The following is a 21,926-nucleotide window of genomic DNA, read 5'->3' on the forward strand; positions in this document are numbered from 1 at the left end:
AAGAAAAAAAAGGAAAAAAAACGACCTTTCACAAAAAAAATTTTGATTTTTCACAAAAACTTTTCGTTTTTCAGAAAATTATTCTGTTTTCACAAAAATATTTGATTTTTCACAAAAAACGGACCCTGTGAAAAACTCTGGACAGACCCCTGCTTAGTTTAAAAGTTGAGGTAAAGTAAAGTTTTATTAATTGATGTCATTCATTTTTAAAAAACAAGAGAAGAATTATACTGCAGCTTTTTACTCTTCTAAGAATTTGAATTGATTCATTCTGCTGTAAAAAATATCAGTCAGTGCAATTGACTTGTCCTTGAGTCTTTGATATTGATTTTTTTTTTTTTTTTTTTGGTATTTTTGCGTTGTAAGTACATCAGAGTGCATATTTAACTTGCCTATTATATTTCATTTTATTTATTGTTATTTATGTTGTTATATTTGAATAAGTTACATAGAAACTACTTATATTTGGTGATACCCAACATTATTTTGCCCTTTAAATAGACTTTAAAACAAAACAAACCTGGAAATGTGACTTAAGTTACATTAAAATGAAAGATAGTTCCCAAATTAATTCAACCATTGAAGTAAATTGTTCAATCACATAAAAAAAAGCTATTAAACAATCTCATTAAAATGATTCTCCAAAATGAACTTTAACTGCACCATTACACCTAAAGTAATTGGCCAAACAAATGCAGTGAGTCATGAGTGAACATTTCAAGTTCCATTAAGGTATAGAAAAAGAGGAGCAACAGTCTTTTATCCTTGATTTTTCAATTTTCAACAAGGTAGAAAGTATAAAAGCCTACAAACCAAGTGTCATACTTATAATGGAAAAGTAGCCAAATATTAGTCCTGATAATATTGTACATATATTATTGTTCATCCTTTTTTTCTCCAAAACAATGTTTTAATTTGAAAGAACTGAAAATAGTTTGTGGAAAGTTGAATAAGAAATTGTTAGCATAATTCAGAAGCAAGGCTTTAATTGGTTGGGAATAGGCAGAGATGCCCAAAATTTTGATTTATCCATTTATTATCATTAGAATTATGTAGTATAATCATGAAATTAGAAAAGATCTTTGAATGAAATCTTTTCTCTCTTAAAAACTCGAATAAAAAAATGAGCAGTCACCTTTGTGATTAACACAGTCTGTCATTCAGGGAAGGGGTCAGTGGATCCTCCCCGACTTTGAGAAGTTGACGTTTTTTCATGTAAGGGGGCGTGTCTTTTGTTGTTTTCTGATAAAATTTGCATTGAATATATCTATTGTGCGGCTCTGAGAAGTTGAGCTCCGACTCTGACAATGTTTACCTCTGTTTCGGAAAATAGGGAGGGGTAATTGGCGCTAAGTTTTGAAACTTTCTTAGTAGTTTTTCAAAAGTATTCCAACTAAAATTTGAGCCAATAACACGTCTATTTCTTACTAAACTCCCCTAAAACAGGTAAACATAGTCAAGGTGACAGCTCAACTAACCAGAGCTGCACTATATACATCCTTTGCCCCCCCCCCCCACCAGTAAATTCAAGATGACAGGCCTGAATAAACATAAAATCAATTATCAACCAATAGCAGAATGAAATTATGACTGCAAGTATGGACCAATTAAAATGGCAAAATACACTACCTACTAATGGTGTAATAAAGCAAAGACGGTGTCTCTCTATTTTCTGATTTTTAACTAGCATCCTCTCATTAAAAAAAAATAGCTCAAACATCCCCCACTTTCTGATTTCATAATCTTACACTTTTATCTGTAATCATCCCCTTACCTTTTCCCCTTTTTTTTTCTCAGGATTACACTGCCATGTGTTGATGTAAGTTTCATGCAATCATATGCTAGCTACAAAATTTGCAAATAAAGTGTAAATTTATCAAATTGTTAGTTAATGATAGCTTCTCACAAATATCTTATCTCCAATTAAGTAGGGTTTGCTAAACCAGTCCCAACCCCCCAAAAAAAACTACACAGTTTTTTTTTTTTTTTTGGGGGGGGGGGGGTAGTACCACTTGAAAACCCCACAATATCTTGGTAAAGTGGGTTTTTTTCAGAAATTGTTGCATATCAAAAGCATTTACTTCAGAAACAAACTGAATATTATAAATCAATTGAACAATATTAAATTCAGAAATTGCCATCTTCCATTTAAGTCAATTCATAAATTATTGGGAAGTAAAACTCAAATTTGATACCGCATGTAGATTTCTCAAGAAAATTTGTTCCTTTAAACCCTCTTAGAAAGAAAAATCTCGTTCTGGCCCTGTTGTGCGTCCTGCTCAGTATAGCCTAAAAGAGGCTACATTATGTAAATTTCATTACAAAACCAATCTCTGTTAGAACATAGAATTTTCTGTTAAAATCCACTTGGCAGCATTGCAAGGCTACAAGTGCCATATGACTCATATTATTTTAGCCACAAATTTTCTGCCATAAAATTGGGTGAAATGTAAGAAATAGTCACAGTGTTTTGTAAGATAAACATTCAGGTTACTGTCTAAAACCTTTAGGTCAAAATTTAATAAAAACAGATAGTCTAGAATATTCTGTCATAGATGGTTCATTTTGGGGATAAAGTACACAGAATGTTGTAATAAGTAAGCTTGCAAACAGGGTTCGCCAATATAATATATCAGTTGATATATATCATGATATATATCAGATATTATTTTGAAAATATCATATTTTGATATTTTCGATATTTATTTTTTCAACTACTGTATTTTCAATATAAAAATTATATCAATCATAGTAATGTTCATTTATTATTAAAAATAGCCAAAAAGTTATGTGCTATATTTTTATGATTTACTTATACATCATTAATATAACAAAGTAACATAATACAGTAGAAGACCATTATAACGCCGACCTATATAACGCAATTCTCTATAAACCGCACAACTTTTCAAAAGTAAACAATAGGTTTTGAAGCTTAAAATATCCCTCTGTTTTGCTTTGCAAAAATAAAAATTGTTAGGCAAATTAAATTTTGAAAGTTTTTCATCTTTCCATCTTAATTCAAAGCTTTTAAATTTAGAATTAGTAATCATAATAAACAGAAAATACCAGATGGCTCTTGAAAATGCAGCTGTTACCATGAAGCTAGCAGAAGTGCAGGATAATGCACTTTCTTTTGATTGTGAAACATATTTATTTGGGAATAACTAATTGTAGTATTTGTGCTTTAATATTCATTTCAGATGAAACTCATTCTGAAGTGCTAATATATAGATATATTCTGAATGTTAGTTTCAAAATTTGAAATCATCTATATAACGCAAAATCCTGTATAACGCAAAAGCTGTGGTCCCAAGGTGTGCGTTATAACGGTCTTCTACTGTATTCCTTTTTTACTTGTATTTTATATTCATGAAATTATTAGTAATGTAACAATTTTAATTCATATTAAAAATGCCTAATTAAATATTCAACATTGCTCAGAAAAAAAGATAATGTCTTATAACTGCGCACCGGACTAATGCATATTATTTATTTCTGGATCAAATTACTAAAAGTAGCTAACCAGTAAAATGAGTAAAACTGCTAAATTAACTCCATTGAAATTGATAGAAATGTAAAATGAAATATTAGATATAAATAATGAAAGAACATTAATTTTAAGTCTACATATTGTAATTATAATTTAAGAAAACAAAGAGCGATTTGCGGATACACATTTACTATTTCGTAAACTTTAGTTTGTGCTCATTGAAAATATCGGATATGTATCAAAATATCCTATATATATCACAGGGGTCTGTCCAGGATTTTTCACAGGGTCCGTTTTTTGTGAATAATCAATTATTTTTGTGAAAAATCAATTAATTTTGTGAAAAATCAAATTTTGCCAATTTTTTTTGTGAAAACGAAATTTTTGAATTTTGAGGTGGCGCAAACTGCATCATTGACACTTAATGTTGAGTGTTTTCCCTCTTTTCTGTTGAGAATATCATTCTTGAGTGTGTTTCGAGTATTGGAGTACGTGACGGCGACATTACAGTCTGGGAGATGGGCACCCCTCAAGTATCAATATTTATTTACCATTCTAAATAATGTTAAATTATACTAGAAATGTTATATGTGTAGTATTTAAAATAATTGTAATAAAGAAATTCAGGCAGGGGTTCAGCATTTAACTTTTTGAGCCAAGACATTGTTAAAAAGCATAGAATTTCGTTTAAAACTTATTAACTCCATGATTTTTACAAAAATAAAAAATATTTTAATTGTTTACCCCTTAACAAAGCATACTTAACACCGAAAATTCGAAAAATCAGATTCCCATAGCGGAAGCAAAGAGGATGCAAGGAGATCGCAATCCTCAAAGTCAAAGCATCAAAAGTATAAAAACGGCTTGTAAAATAAATATTTCTGATAAAATTATTTTAGAATTGCACTTTAGAGTCCTATGATAAACATTTCATTAATGTCTGGACACTGTTGAATCAAAATAAATAAATAAATAAAAAATAAACCATCGATTCAGCATTTAATTTTTTGACTCATAAAAGAAAATGGAATTCCTCTTTAAAAACTTAAAATAAGCGTTGTTACAAAAATAAAAAGACTTTTCATTTATTTGCATCCTAATAAAGCGAAGTTAGCTTGAAGAAAAAAGAATAAAGTATGATTCTTATATTGAATGTAAAAAAAAAAATGGGCTTTTCAAAATGTAGGCATTTAAAGAAAAAAACAATAAATAAGGGTTTATTTAAAATTAATTATCCTTTTTAGTATTGAAAAATCAAACCCATATAACTTTCTCCCAAAATAACAGTTAAACATGGCACCCGCCAGATGCTAAGTGCCCTCCCTCCATCCCTATTATCCTTTGCAGTCCTAAGTTCATTTCGCTGTATGTTATTGCTTATTAAATCATGAGCTGGGAGAAAAGTGCTTACCACTGACTTTTTCAGAGACATTTGCAACAACACCGCTGCATAAAACAAAGAAGCAAAATTATAAACCAACTGACTTTCAGCTGTTAATTTCCTTTTATAGAAACCAACAACAAGCATTTATTAGGCCTTAGTAGTTATTTATCGCTTGCAGGAGCATCATGGAGCGCCTTTTTTTTCTTTTGAAAAATTAGCAGATTTTGTATGAGTTGATACCTCTAATATAACTTTAAAAAAGGTTCCAAACATGCTGCGTTATTTTGATTTGAGATTTGCTCTTCCAATAAACAATTTGTGAAAGATCCGTTTTTGTTTATCAGAATTTTGTGAAGGGTCCGTTTTGGTTGGTCGGGATTTTGTGAAAGGTCTGTTTTGGTTGATCAGATTTTTGTGAAGGGTCCGTTAACGGACCCAAATTTCCTCTGGCCAGACCCCTGTAATCAAAATATCGGATATTTTCGAACATTTCATGAGATTTTCGAACCCTGCTTGCAAAGTACTGAGCATTAATTCTTCACTATCCATCTGCGCTATTTCTTTGTAAAAAACCTGTGAACAAAAAAAAAAAAAAAAAATTAAACTTTTTGAGGATTAGTTCAGAATTTTTCACAGGGGCTGCTTTTTATAAATTTTAAAAACATTTTTGTCAAAAATGAAATCATTTTGTAAAATTTTGAAATTTGAATGCACAGTAATATTTAATATGCAGCTCAACACTAGAATTTATTTATTTAAAATTGAAATTTAAATTGATTGTAAAGTTTTATTTTAATTTTAAAGTTTTTTTTTTTAATTGTAAAAATTTTTGGTACACCATTGTAAACTAAATTTTTTTAAAACATTATTTTAACTAAGATAACTAAGAAAAAATTTGCAACTTCAACCTTAGGTTAACATTTATCGCCCTTAAAAACACCCAAGATGAAGTAGTAATTTCATTCATTAAGGTTTTCTGCTGTAAACATAAACTTTTTTTATTCAAATACTCATGAATTCCTGAACTGAATTCACAATGTACATTTGAGGCTAAAGTTCAATTTTTTAAGTATAAGAGAGAGTCCTCTCCAAGCTATTATGTTTTGAGGAGCAATCATAATTTTTAAAGGGGGGAAAACAAAGCAAAAACTTTTGATTGTTTCGATCTTTGTAAAAGTCTGTGTTTTGTGACTTAATGCTATTTCCAAATTATTTTGTAGTAGATTTGTGAGAAACCGCCATTTTGTTAAATCAAGATTCTTTAAACATTATCCTAACTGCAGTTAAACTGGTCTGCACATTAATTTTGTCATGATAGACTAGATATTTCGTGATATTGGTATTTGCTGTAATGAGGTTTTATTATATTTAAATTTTTTTGCATGTTTTTGGGTGTAATTTTCTTGCATTGATTTTCAGCTTTTTTTCTACTTTTGCTGTTTGGGTAATAGTAATAAGATCTTAAAATATAGTCACAGATAAAATTTAATAAATTCTTATGAAAAAATGCCTAAAATTCTTTAAATGATGTTTTACAAGAAGTTGACTAGAAAATTCAAATACGGTTTATTTTTGTGCTACACTAGTCACTTAATTCATTTATGAACTGCTGAGAGTGGTTTAGTGTATGTACAGCTTCTTGAAATGATATTTTAGAATTGTCGATAAATGGTCAGCTCATACCTTTTCTGTTGTTCAATTATCAGAATTTCCAATACTAAAATTTAACTTGTACAAAAAACATATGTATTAATTTTGTTTTCCTTTTTAGGTATTTTGATAGAAATCAAACTCATTCCTTTGAGGTAAAAATATTTTATTTTAGTGAATTTTTATTTTGAATAAAATAAATTAATGTGAATAAAAGTGCAAATAAATTTTCCTGTAAAATATTGCTTGTGGCATTTTTCCTTGAATGCAGATGGCTTTTACTGCTGATCCATCCATATTGTTTCCAGTTTCTGGTTTATATATGAATTCTCGTGTTTATTGTTCGTTTGACCTGTGTTAGGGTTTTCATGAACAATTCTTTCATGCATTGGTGAAGAGACTTGTTTCCAAGGCTGGCCCGGATTTATTTACTCGCAGTTGGGGGGAAGGGGGGATATGCCACTAAAAGGGCCTGCGGCTCTTAGAACATAGCAATCTGGTAGGCAGTTAGGGTTCCTGCTGACTTTTTGCAGGGGGGCTCAAACTTTATAGATCCGCGCCTGTTCAAGGACTTCAAAACCAGGGCAACAGTCAGACTGATTTTGGGGTTATTCTGAGTCGGTCATTTTCCCTTCCAGTCCGCAACGCCAGTGCTTGTGGAATCAGAGTCAAATGCTCTAAAATTCCTAGAGTCGTAGTCATTCATTTTCGCTTGACCTTGAAGCCCTGCTTGAATTGGCTGATTACCGAGTTATTATATCTTTTTAAATACTTTTATTTGTACTTTTATACATATTGTATTATTTTACTCATATCTCAGTACGAAGTTTTGAATGCTTTGACTAATTTGTATTTTGTTTTGTATCATAACTTAATTTTTTTAGCCACTTCACTGATTAAAATTTCATGTTCAGGGAACTTTTATTGATTAGTTGCTAAATATAGAGGAGGTCATCAAAGGAAGGCTGTTTTTTTTTTTTTTTGCTTATCTATCTTCTGAGGAAAAGGTGTAAAATTCCTTTCTTGCTCTTCCAGTTGTAACAGCTTGTAAAACCATAGGAGTTCCAACTCTCTGATGAAATAGAAAGTGATTCTAAAGTACAGTGCTCACTACTTATTAAAATCACATTTGCTCTGAAGACATTTGATTTTATAAGCGACTGATTTTATAAAGTGGCATATCTACCCTTCATAAAATAAAAGTTTCAAAGTATAAATTTTCTAAAAAAAGAAATGAATTTCTATATTTGTGTATTATTTTAAATGTTTCAAAATATAGTTGACACTTTCTCTAAACAAGAAGTATGTTCTTTTAATAACATAAGGGCCTTTAAATGCTGGCATATTGTTCGATTAACAGAACTCAAAAGTAAGGAATAGTTTGTAAGTTTAAAAAGTTTTTTTAACTTTCAACATTACCTCCACTTTGCTCTAAATATGTCATATGACATCAAGCTCTTTTCTGACATCTGTTGAAGAGGGCGAATTTGACGTTTCAAATTCAATTACGATTCTAAATGCGATGCCAACAACAGGCCCTGGGTCCAGCTGGGCTGGTCCTAGGCAGATTATTAGTCACCAATGAAGGACAACAACCCTCTTAAAGTTATCTATCCCTTGCTTATTAGAGTCTCTTCCAGTAATCTATTCTAACTACCCACAACCCTACTAAAGTAGTAATTTTTCCTAGCTTCCTGTTTAGCCTGAGATTTAAATAGTTTGAAGCAGTGATCTCTCGTCCTGCTTTCTATGCAAAATTTAACCCATTAACATCTTTCATTGTGATACATTTAAATATCTGAATCATGTGATAAATTTAAATATCCGACTCTCATTTGCCTTAGGTGATACATATTAAGCCTTTTAATTCTGAACCTAAATCTAAAAATCGCCTTGCTAGCATAGTAGTCCTGTGAACCCTTTCCAATAAAGAAATATCTTTGATAAGGAGACCAAAACTAAACCGCATACTCCAAGTAAAGTCTTACTAAATTCCCATATAGAGGTAGAAGGACCATTTTAGATTTGTCTGAAATAGATCTATTTTGGTAACCAAGCATTCTGTTTGCTTTGTGATCTAAATGTAGCATTTGACATTTCTCAAGGTTATCTGTCATACCCCACTTGTCTGCCTTCTTAGTAATGTGATCTAAATCCTCTTGCAGCTGTTTTACTTGTTCTTCTTCATTTTCTACAATTCCCACAACTTTGACATCATCAGCAGAGCAGTTCAAGTTTCGAGAAATATTTTTAGGAATATCATTCATTAAAATAAACTTAAGAGACCCTAAAACTGATCCCTCAGGAACCCCTCCTATAGCACCATTCCATTTAGAATGATTTCTCCTTATAACTAATCTTTATCTCCTTCCAGTCTGCCCGTTCCTAACCCCGCTTGAAACTCCTATTCTTATATCAACTAGTTCGCTTAGTAGAGCTTGTCCTTTATCAAATGCTTTTTGAAAATCAACTTAAATAACATCTTTACATGAATTGTCACCTATGGTAACCTTGTCATAGAAATGCAATAAATTAGTAGCACATGATTACCTTATCTTCTGACACAGATTCCTCCATAACTTTGGATTTTGCTATCTGCATTGCCATTTTCAACTAATATATATATATATATATATATATATATATATATATATATATATATATATATATTTTAATTTTTATTGAGTTTGGTTTTGAAAAATGGTGCTAGTGGTTTTATTAAAGGTTGGTTTCACGTTCAGATATTTAATGACTGGTTTTCCCGATTTGATTTTAAAAAGTGGTTGATTTTATAATCCAGGGATATTATAATTGATGGTTACTGTACTGTAAATACAGTCTAACCTGTCTATCTCGAATTTCACGGGAAGGGAAAGGGAAAAAAATTTGAGGTAAAGAGGTTTCGAGATACGGAGTTTTTGAGAAACTTATTGAAATTTAGAATCTGGTGATCTACTATTTTATAGGGCAAAATCAAAGTAAGAGACACACTATTTGCAGAACACTACAACAATTCATGATGTTTTCTAACTCATTTATTGATTTGCTGGTTAAAATTTTTGGCATGTTTATATCAAGTCTAACATTTCCTTTCACCCTGTTAAAAAAGTTTTTTGAATTATTCAGAACCTTTGAATACAAATAAGACAGGTGAAAAGAAAAAATATTTTTGATATTTTCCTTTTTAAATACATAGTCTAACTTATTACCCTTGCATACTGCTGTCTCTAACCAATTGATAGATGCTTAAACATGAACTCAAAACCAAAAATCCATTGCAAGTATAAGCATTATGGATACTTTTTCAAAATCTGCAAACTTTCACCTTTAAAATGAGGTATAATTCAAGTTTTTACAGAAAAATTTGAATTTTTGAGAAAAAGTTTAATTTGAGATGATTTTGCCCTATACTAAGTATTTTATTGCAAGTTTAAGGAATCATTTTGACAGTAATGAAAATTAAGCTTTCCTTTTTCAAGCAAAATAGTTTTTTTTTATTGTTTTTTGGTGCCTAATTTTTTTTTGGACTCAACTATCCTCTTGAGGTTGGCAATGGCTGAAAATCCATTATTGGAAAAATCTTCCACTTATCTTTGTAGCATTTATCCACTTCCTGGAACATGTTGGTCTTTGCATTGGAAGAACCATTTTATTTATTTATTTTTTTCATTAACGGATCGCCGTTGGAAAATTCAAGAATTTCCATTTTTTCCATCTTTCTTTTGGCGCCTGTTATCGGCTTTTAATTTGAATGACCTTTAACAACGAACTTGAAAAACTCACCCCATATTTCAAATCTGTCAAGCCCACCCCTCACCTAATTGTGCCATTCTCTGCCCTCTGGTATGCTTCTGAGAAAGTGCTCGAAAAGACTGTTCCCTTTCATTAGTCTTCCTGGAAAACCAACATATTCCTGGACGCATTTCTGCCTTTTTTCCACTACCCTCTCTGTCCTTGAGGACATATTACTGTTCCTGTGTTTAAGGGAAGTTGTTGTTAGTTGATTTGAAGATATTTGGGCTTCGAATTCGAAAATGACTGTATTGCTAGAATTCGAGATGTAGAGGTTTTCGGAATTTTTTTCAGAGATAAACATGGAAAATACATTGAATTTAGGCTGTAAATGCAGGGAAATTATAAAAATTCCAGATAGACAGGTTTTCGAGATAAGCAGGTTTGAGATAAACAGGTTCGACTGTACTACATTATAAGTTGAGAAATTTAGTACCAAAATTGAGATGGTAAATTGAGGGTTTGGTTTTTTTTACGTTTTTTAAAGATTTTCCACTAAAAGAGAGAGGAGTGACTTATACATATTCATAAAACGTACAAGTATGTCCTACGTTAAGCTGCAAGAGTGACCATTCAAGTATATTTGAATATAGCAACCAGTGACTAACCAAACGCATTCTAATAAAGCTACAAGTTAGCCAATCATATATGAAAACACATTATGGACACTTACCGCACTAACCACTGACCTCATCAAAGAAACCGACCAAGTTAACCAGCTGCTCCTTTGGAACATATCCATCAAGTTTGATTCCTCTAAACACCCTGAATATAGTTTTCTTTTCTGTGTCGTAAAAATCCATCATGTACCTAGTAAGATTGAGCAAGGGTTTATGAGTGGGTGCTCTAAGATCAAACACACAAGCTCAAAAATATATGGTAATCAACTAACTTGTGGCATGTATTAAGATGCTGGAATAAAAGAAATCTGATCATGGTTTTTGCTTTCCAGAATACTAACAAATTTTCCAAACCAAATGAACGAACAAGCGACAAAGTCAAGGGATCTCCTATCACGAGCAACAGTGAAAGCTCAAGCAGAAATGATAGCCTAGAAAACAAAAGTAGTCCTCGTTATCATCGACCTTGTTCGCAACGACTTAAAGATAAAGATCATCATGATGAAAGTAAGTTTTTCATGTGAAACTTAATATGCACCACGTTTTTTCCTAAACAAAGTGATGACACAACTGCTGTTCCAAACTTATCCTATTAATATTTTGTAGAAATATTATGGTAGGAATGAAATTTTATGTATTGGTTATTTTGTTCATTTTTATAAATTTGTTTCTTTTCTTAAAACTTTCAAATCATTATCAAAATTTTTATATCTGCTACGGTCAAAAATTTTTAAAACTAATAAAATCAAGAAATAATGCATGTTTTTATGTTTCCTTAATGGCTTGTACGAGTGCTGTAAATAAAGGCTTAGATTATAATCTGCTGTGGGCAGGTAAATGGCGGTATATGCAGAAATGAGTTTTCGAGAAACTTCATTGAACTCGTTTTGGATTCAATATACTAACAATAGGAAAACATTGGAATTGGACTTTTTTTCAGCGGAAACCAAATAGCAAGCTTGTACAATAAACATATACAATAGATTACAAAAATGCCAAATTTTTTTTTTTTAAATTTGCAGTTACTGCAGTGTATTTTTAATTGCATCATTGATGACATGTTTGCTATCTTAAACTAATACATGAAACTTCATTAAAGTTGAAGTTATTTATATCCAATATTATCAAGAGGCTTTAATCCTTTTTAACTTGATCAGATTTCATATTTGACAGATCAAGACCCGTAAAAGTTGTTTAGGTGTACCATATTTTTGGGAATAAGTGCTGCACCCAGCGTAAGCGCCAGATCGAAATATATTCTCAAGGGAAAAAAAATTAATGTATTGCCGCACATGGTATAAGTGCTGCACCCGCCATAAGCGCCAATCCTAACATTAAACAACTTAAAAGCACAATTAGTAGTAAAGAAAGGTGGAATGAAATGCAAATGAAAGAAATACTTTTAATTAACGAAATTATATATACTTTACTATAAATATAATTTTCTTACCTTGGGAGGAGACATTCTTTGATTATCCAGAGCGAGGGACGCGGACCCTTCTCCTCAATGCCTTGCCAATGTTAAACTCTGGCCCAAGTAGCACAAAAATATCGATTGATGTAGAACCGACGTAGGTCGACGTTAGAATATCGAACAATAATGGACACGGTTCTTGAAACATATAAAACTATATTCAGTAAGTTACCGCCTTATAGCCAGGGCTAAGGCAGAAATACATGAAATACACCGCCAGCTCAGTTAACTCCAGCCGAGGACTGCAGTTTTGTGCTTATTAACACTCATCATTCCGGCATAGGAGTGACTGAGCTGGAAGTGGAAATCCTCTTAAGGAAGCCAAGAGTGCATAAAAAACTGGTAGCTAATACAGAATTAGCACTGACCAGATGAGTGACTGAAGCAATGGTTTGGTACAACTCGAATATTGAAGCCAAGGCAGGTATATTCAGTAAGTTACCGCCCTATAGCCAAGGCTAGGGCAGAAATACACCGCTAGCTCAGTCAATTCCAGCCGAGAACTGCAGTTTCTGTATTAGCTACCAGTTTGTTTGGTACTCTTGGCTTCCTTAAGAGGTTTTCCACCTCCAGCTCAGTCACTCCTATGCCGGGCTGATGAGTGATTTTAAGCACAAAACTGCAGTCCTTGGCTGGAATTGACTGTGCTGGTGGTGTATTTTATGAATTTCTGCCTTAGCCCTGGCTATAGGGCGGTAACTTACTGAATATACCTGCCTTGCCTTCAATATTCGAGTTGTACCGAACCATTGCTTCGGTCACTCGTCTGGTCAGTGCAAATTCTGTATTATCTACCAGTTTGTTTGCACTCTTGGCTTCTTTAAGAGGTTTTCCACCTCCAGCTCAGTCACTCCAACGCTGGGCTGATGAGTGCTAATGAGCATGAAATTGCTGTCTTCGGTTGGAATTGGTTGAGCTGGCGGTGTATTTCATGTATATAGAACTATGTCAAACCTATATTTTTTCGTCAACTTGATTTTAAAGTCATTTTTACTGCTTATTTCGGCGTTTGAAATCGGTTAATCATTATTAAAAGCGTTTATATATAGTAACATGGTTATTTATATAGAATCAGAAGCAAAATAGAATATTGCAAACATCGAAAAATGTTGTTTTATGAAAGAAAAAATATTGAAACACTGACGTTTTTCGACGTGACTGACGTACTTTTCCCACATTAATCGTTATGTTGTGCTAACTGTCGGCAGCAGGACGATGTGGTGCCATCTATTGGCAGCATTTTCAACGTTTTTTAAAAACTTGGGAATTTTTTTACTTGAAAAAAAAGATTTTATCTGCCGCACCAGCAATTTTTTTGCTTTTTTTCTTGAATGCGCCGCGGCGCTTATTCCCGAAAATATGGTGCTAGGGCAGTTGACCTCAGCAGAGCTTTCAAATTGATGCAGTTGTTGCCCGTATTAGTTGGAATGGACTGTTATGAGCTCATCAACAGGCCCTGACTAAACTCCTATTTTAACAGTATTTTTAAAGCTTCAGAGCTTTTTTATAGTTTCAGAAAATTTCACTGTTTTTGGAAAATTTTACTTGAGTTCACTATCTGGAGGGCCACGAGACTGGAAGTTTTGTCCGCTATTAGGGAGGATTACTTAAAGAATTCTTTTTTTGAACTTACAGCAATTAATTCAACAAGAACTAACTACATTGTTAATAAAAAGATTACTATTATCACGTCTTAGACTTATCATGATTGCATATTATTTGTTATTTTCAAATTGTAACTAATCATTTTGCTCTAGAAATAAAACTCATAACATTCAACTATGATCCACATTTTTCTAATTTCACCTATCCTTTAACTTCTGAAAATTTTCCAACTTGAAAAATTTTAAGCAAGCAATGAATAAAGAAAAATTTTTTCATCATCATCTACAATATATCAATCAGCCCTTTTGATGTCAATCCTTTCAGTTACCATTTCAACTTGTACTTTCACACTAAACTGAATAAACTCCCTTCTAGAAAAGTAACTCATGACTTCTTTTACCAAGCAACTACAGTGAGGAAAATATATTGAAGTAGGAAAACAAATTTAAAGGGGGGGGGGGCAAAGTTAAAAATCTAAATGTGAGGATCACAAATAGGATTTGAAAAACCACCTTATACATAGCTTATAAAATTTTGTCAAAGCTTTCAAAAGAAGACTTCTTTTCTCAGATAACTGTCAGTTATTCGTAGTGTCCACTATTCAGAGTGAATTATATGGAATGGCCTATATCAGCGGTTCCCAACCTTTTTCTCTTTGCGAACCCCTTGGAACAGGCAAAAAAGTTCGCGAACCCCCTGATGTTGAAATTAGTAACATGTAAGAAACAATAAAAAAAACAGCATGTTTGCTTTCCATTTTTTGCAGCATTTGATTGCAATAAACAAAAATATAATTGTAAAATATCATTAAGTGCAAACATTAATAAAAAGTTAAAACTACATCTACAAGAAAAATTATAAACAAGAAGTTTTATAAACCAACTATTTTTTTTAAGCATACTTTAAATTGGGGAAAAAAATCCTTAATGCGATATTTGTGGCTGTTTGACGGAACAAAGAAACTGAAAGTTTGGTTCAGTGTCTGACAGTTTGAGTCTTAAATCAGGCTCTGCATTCAATCTGCTTCGGTATTTATCTTTGAGATAAGTATAGGAGGAAAATCCTTTCTCGCACAGATATGTTGTACAAAATGGTAATAAAATTCGAATTGCTTTTTTGGACAAAACGGTATAGTCATTTCTTACACTGAGCCAGAAGTCAATTAACGAGAGCTCTTTAAAGGTAGTTTTCAATGAATTATCACAGGATAACTCGATGAGCATTTCCTTTTCAGGTAATATCAGGGTGTTCTCTAAGCATGGATTTCCTTCAAAAGGATTGCGTATCCAGTTGTTTGAGAGAGGGACGTTACGCCTATTAGGAAAATACTCGTCAAAAGTTAGTTCAAGATGTTGCAGATGTTCACATACATTTCTTTTAACGCTTTCATCAAGTTTCATTGAGTTTTCTGATAAAAAACTACTAAGAGAAGTGAAACAAGAAAACTCACCCATTTCCAGGCATTGGATCCAGAAATTCAATTTTATTACCATAGCTTCAATTTTATCATATACAACGAAAATATTAACAACTGCACCTTGCAAGGATAGATTTAATTCATTTAATTTTGAAAAGATGTCAGCTAAATATGCAAGCCTTTGCATCCAAAGAGGATCGAATATGCAAGTGGACAAGTGAAATGGATGATCAACAAAAAATGCTTGGACTTCTGACTTCAATTCAAATAAGCGTGTCAAATCTTTGCCACGGGAAAGCCATCTAACTTCTGTGTGAAGAAGTAAAGTAACATGAAGGCTTCTCAATTCCCCACAAAGCGCGTGAAATAGACGGCAGTTAGTGGCACGTGATTTTATGAAATTTACAATTTTTACCGCATCATTCAAAGTAGCGGATAATTCTGCGGGAATACGCTTACATGCTAATGCTTGTCTATGAATGCAACAATGAGTCCATTCAATTTTCTCGTTGATCTTCTTTACTCGCACCACAAAGCCAACAAATTTTCCTGTCATTGATTTTGCACCATCCGTGCACACACCCATACACAAAGACCAATCTATTCCATTTTCTTCAAAGTAACTGTTGACCAGTTCAAAAATTGCTTCTCCAGTTGTGTTGGTTTTCAAAGGTTTTGCAAATAGTACATCTTCTTTAATTGTATCGTTAAAAATATACCTAACATAGACAAGTAATATTGCAGCGTTTGCTACATCAGTCGACTCATCAAGCTGGATCGCAAAATTATTCTCTTTTATTCTATTCACAAGTTCTTTCTCCACATTACTTGCCGAATCAGTAATTCTGCGTGATACTGTGTTGTTTGATAGCGGAGCCAGGTCAATTTTTTTTGCTGACTTTTCTCCCAGCATGCACTTAACAATATCTTTAGCACACGGTCCAATTAAATTTTCTGCAATTGTATGTGGCTGTCCAGATCTTGCAATTCTATAACTGACTCGATATGAAGCTTCAAGGGCCATTTTAATATCTTCGTTGGATTCTAACAGGAACGTAGAGACGCTACACTTTTTATTATATTCCAATTTTCTTTTAAAATATTCGATAGGTTTGTCCTTGTGTGTCGGATGCTTTGTTTCGAGGTGTCTTCTCAGAAGTGACGGTTTCAAACTGCTGTTCGCTAGAACTTCGTTGCAAGGAAGACAAAGCGGTCTAGGCTCAGACTCTTCTCCAGTAAAATAAAAGCCCATTTGTAAATAGTCACTCATATTTTCGCTTTTTTCCTTTTTTCTCCCCTAGTTCACTTTTCTGTTTAGTCGGGGGAGGCGGCAGTTCATTACAGCTATCTATTTCAATATCCTGTGTTGATTCGAAAGCTACTGCTGATGTTGAGGGTTGATCGATTGACTGCTTGTCCATTTGTCGCTCAACCAAACTACCAGTTTTCAACCATTGATCCATAACAGCAGAAAGTTATTAAATCATAAAAATTACCAACACGATTATAACTTCACAAACAGAGTAGCAAGTTCACGTAGCAAAACCAATTGCAAACAAAATCACTTGTTTTCAAGCATCTCTAAAGTATCTCTAATACGTCTGTTAACAACTATTTCCCCAGAACTATGAGCATGCTGATGTTCGTGAAATACACCGCCAGCTCAGTCATTTTCAGCCGAGGACTGCAGTTTCGTGCTTATTAGCACTCATCAGCCCGGCATAGGAAAGTGACTGAGCTGGAGATGGAAAACCTCTTAAGGAAGCCATTTGCGCTAATTCTATATTAGCTACCAGTTTGTTTGGCACTCTTGGCTTCCTTAAGAGGTTTTCCATCTCCAGCTCAGTCACTTTCCTATGCCGGGTTGATGAGTGCCAATAAGCACGAAACTGCAGTCCTCGGCTGGAAATGACTGAGCTGGCGGTGTATTTCACGTATTTCTGCCTTAGCCCTGGCTATAGGGCGGTAACTTACTGAATATGCTGATGTTATATATTTTTGAAAACGAACAGATGGGTAAAATCCAGTAATAAATTTTAAGTTTGGAGCCTTTTGCTGTCATGTCTGCTATTCCATGACTGAATTCGACGGAAATTCCCGAGTTATATTTCAACCAGATTAGAAATAATACCCCTATGATGCATTGTTTGAGAATTCTTTATTTTTTTCGACATATGTATATTATGTATATTGTTTGATTGACTCCACGCGATGGCGCCTTTTTAAGGTCATCGTGATCCCCGCCACAGCTTAATACAACGTTTCTGCATGGCGCCTCGCAATAAAGAAGGAAGGATATCTCTTTTTGTTCTCTATCGAAAAAAAAAATGAGAAAATTTCTTTTGAACCAAGATTATAAAACCGCTGAAAGATTTTTTTTTTTTTTTTTTTGAGCTTAATACAAGAGTCTGGCGCGTTTTCAAATTAAAAAAAAAATTTAGTGACTATGTGTGCAAATTGAATATTTTATAATTTTTTACCAAACTAGGAAAAATCCGCCATTGCACCGAAATTTTCGCGAACCCCCTTCCTGCACCTCGCGAACCCCTGGGGGTTCGCGAACCACCGGTTGGGAACCTCTGGCCTATATTAAGCTACTGGAACTCACGAAAATGTCTGCTTTAAGGAGTGTCCATTATAGTAGTTTTCGATATATTTTATTTATTTATTCATCAGCTAAAGCTCTTGAACAGATGGCTTGCTAATTGTTTTATTTATGTAGAAAAATTTCTAAAATATTAAGCTTTTTCGGTGTTGTCATAACGCACTTGCTCATCAGGCCTTCATTAGTTGGGAAAGTAGCACTTGGTGTTAAAAGGTTTTTCTCTTTGGTGCAACCACTTTGATATGTTTTATTTTACTGTAGAGCATGCAACATTTCTAGGCTATTATATTAGCAAGAAATGTGCTGCTAAAGGACCACATTGTAAGTGTCCATCATAGAGAGAGGTTTGTTTTCTCTTTTCTGGTGTTTCTGAGTATAAAACTTTACAATTTTTCTTTTATTCATTTAGATTCCAGTAAATCTCCTATTGTGAAAAATGATGCCAAAAGCAGCACAAACAAAGACTTTCACAAGTCGCGGTCTTCCTGTGAGAGGGAGGGGTCTTCTGATCACTCGGATAGATATCAGAGTAACCATGACCGCAATGTCAATGAAGTAAGTGATTTTGGCTTTTTTCTTCGGCTTTGGCTTGGTTCTTGATATCAGATTATCATTTTAAATTTGATTCTGTGATGAGTATTTTAAAAGGAAAAGATTGGTGTTAAAAGATTCATATTTTTTACATTTGAAAAGTTTGCAAAAAGCAGCTTTTGATAGGCTGTTTCTATTGTTCCATGTGGCTGATTTGCTTCCCCCCCCCTTCCTATTCTGTTAATCTGCAGATGAAATATCAAGCATTGGTAGCTCTCAAAGTTCCGTAATTTTTGATATTCTCAATGTTTTCCTCGGACCGTATGATTGATTCCCTTTGGCAAAGAAAACAAATCTCTTCAGACTCGTATGCGTCACAATAAATCCATATGCTGTGATCTGGACAAAATAATGTTGATTTTATTTATCAGTAGAATAATATTTTGACATTTTTAGGGAGAAAGATGACTGTATTTTCTTTTTACTACGAACTAGGGTTTGCAGTACACTCTTTTTATTTATTCAATGTTTTCCCTGGTGCGTTATGTTGAAATTATTCAATGGTAGTTCTATCAGCGTAAAACATACCTCGGTTTGGCATATTTTTATTGTATTCATTGCCCTTCAGAATACTCGCATGCTTTTCCGATGGTGGCCTACAGTTAAAAGTCATATAGTAGCTCCATTTGTTATTTTCTAGTTTATTTTGTTATGTTTTCATATACATGCATATTATATATTAATGGTTTAATTTTGCATGCAAAACTCATAAAGAGTTCAGCATCCATTCTCTTTTTCTTTGAGTTTCTACTTATCAGACGACATTGTTAACCTTTTACACAAAATATTAGTTATATTTTTTTCGGAACATAAGTTTTGAAGAGTAATGTTATGTGCATGTTGTTCAGAAAATGGCGACCACTAACAAATATAATAAGTAGTTACTTTATTGCCACTAGCTATGAAAGTCAATCTCAAAATGAGTAATAATTTTCATGTCACATTTACACCCAATTCAGCTTTGAGATGAATAGGGTGCTATATGAAAGCCTCCCCCCCCCCCCTCCCCAAGAAATACAAGAAAAGATTTTTAAATTTCGAAGACAGACAAGTTGGAATCATTTTGTTTATTCTAGAACACTTCTTTGTTTATTTTTGGTCAATGTTGAATTGACATGCTGTTACTCTTAAATTAATCTGTACATACTTTTTAACTTTTGCAGATTAGATGTAAAATTTAAGCATTTTAGTTTTTTATGTGTTAGTCCTAACTTGTTACTTATTACGCATTTTGAAATCAAATACATCCATCTCTGTAACTTTCTCTCGTTTTAGTTTGCTATGTGATTTTACCTCATGGACATTGCTAATTTTGTGCTGACCATTATTTTTAACTTCTTTTTATACCTCATACAGTAGAAGACCATTATAACGCACAGCATGGGACCAGAGCTTTTGCGTGATACAGGTTTTGACGTTATAATAGGTCATTTCACAAATTTTTAAACTAATATTCAGAATATATATATATATATATATATATATATATATATATATATATATTAGCACTTCAGAATTAGTTCTATCTGCAATGAGTATTAAAACACTATTTATACAACTAATCATTCACAAATAAATATGCTTTACGATTAAAAGAAAGTGAATTATCCTGCACTTCTGCTATCTTCATGGTTTGCTTAACAGCTGCATTTTCAAGAACCGTCTGGTATTTTCATTTTACTGTGAATGCTAATTTTCATTTAAAAGTTTTGAATTAAGATGAACAACTGTTTCAAAATTTAATTTTCCTAACAATTTTATGTTTGCAAGGCAAAACAGAAGAATTTTTTAAACTTCATAACTTATTTGTTTACTTTTGAAAAGCTGTGCGGTTTATAGAGGATTGTGTTATACAGGTATTCTATTGTATTTCATAATAGAGGCCTTAACTTCAAATTTTTAATTGAATGAGATAATGGTGTGCATAAAAAGTTTTCACTGATGTTCTGTTCCATAAGTTGGCAAGTATGCTTCTCATTAAAACTGGAATTCATTTTCAACTTCAAATGTATAATGCATTGTATAACACATGATGGCTAATCTTCTACTATCCTCTATGCTATTTAGAAAAAATAATGCATTATGTCAGCTGGTGTCACACATATAAATTCATTCAAAACCGCTGAAAACCTCCGCCGCCCCCGTGGATCTTAAAACAACTCAGACTGTTTCTAACCCTGGTCACATACTCTGTATCTTGGACTAGGTTTATGTAAACTGTGTTCTTGATTTTTATTAATGAGATTTATCAAGAAAAGAAAGTCATTAACTGCATGTGTGGGGTGTACATAAGGGGTAGGTAACTTAAAGAGCTGTAAAAATAATTTCTGAACAATTTGGCAAACACCTTCCTGGCTATTAATCCCCAAATAAATGGGTTAAATCCAGTAGATGGGTATATATCATCACCTCAGGGCAACACTAAGACATCTAATACCAGGAATAATTCTAAGATAGCCTACTGTTGCTCTGAAGTGACAAAGGGAACATGGGGCAAATTGAAATAGCGTCGCAAAGTAAAATGGTGAAATATTTACTCTGTTTTTAGGTCCACCTATCTGGTATTTTAATTATATAGTGCCATATGTAGTCTATTCCGGTAAGGAAAAAAATACTGCCGAAGATGAAAGTATTTGGTAATACATGCAAAAAAAAGAATGATACTCATGTTATAATTTTTTGTTGTAAGTCGAAAATTATTTTTGTTAATATAAAATGATAAAGTTCTTGGTATTAACATTTTAAATATTAATTGAGAATTCCTAATATTCAGTGCTGTATTAATTTAGTTAATATTAAGCTTATTTGTATTTTAAATAAATTGTACAATTAGTCAAGTACATATGGGGCAAATTGGTTTTTATTCATTCATTCACTTTTTTTCTTATTCATTCATTCACTTATTTTCTTATTCATTCATTCACTTATTTTCTTATTCATTCATTCTTTTACTGACTCATTTTTCTTCCTGTATTAATTGATTTATTCATTTTATTATTCGTTTATTGCTTCATTATCTTTTCATTTATTCATTCAACCTTTTATTTACCGATTTCTTTTGATAAAATATATGTTTTATATTCAAGTAGGAAATATTTCATTAGAAAAATATTTTATTGTTCATTTTGCTCCTTAAAAAAAACTGAATTTTCCACTTTTTTCGACGGCTCAAATTTATTGCCAAAAATATAAAATGCTATTTCAACTCAAGTTTTATTAACGTTCTTTCTTTATGTACTGTAATTTTCAAAACAGATTTCCGATTTGTTCATATTGAGAAAACTCGGTCATCTTA

General features: G+C 32.6%; 1 protein-coding gene across 2 annotated transcripts in view; it reads left to right on the plus strand.

Moving 5' to 3' along the window:
* Positions 1-21,926, plus strand: part of LOC129216887 (WW domain-containing adapter protein with coiled-coil-like) — a 67,398-nt gene that overhangs the window by 1,949 nt on the left and 43,523 nt on the right. For both annotated transcript variants that reach the window (XM_054851103.1, XM_054851102.1), the window contains exons 2-4: positions 6,649-6,682; positions 11,272-11,446; positions 18,450-18,595. In XM_054851103.1, coding sequence (XP_054707078.1) covers positions 6,649-6,682; positions 11,272-11,446; positions 18,450-18,595 — 355 coding nt within the window. The remainder of the gene's footprint in view (positions 1-6,648; positions 6,683-11,271; positions 11,447-18,449; positions 18,596-21,926) is intronic.

The sequence above is a fragment of the Uloborus diversus genome, chromosome 2 (assembly GCF_026930045.1).
Source record: "Uloborus diversus isolate 005 chromosome 2, Udiv.v.3.1, whole genome shotgun sequence".
Classification (NCBI taxonomy): domain Eukaryota; kingdom Metazoa; phylum Arthropoda; class Arachnida; order Araneae; family Uloboridae; genus Uloborus; species Uloborus diversus.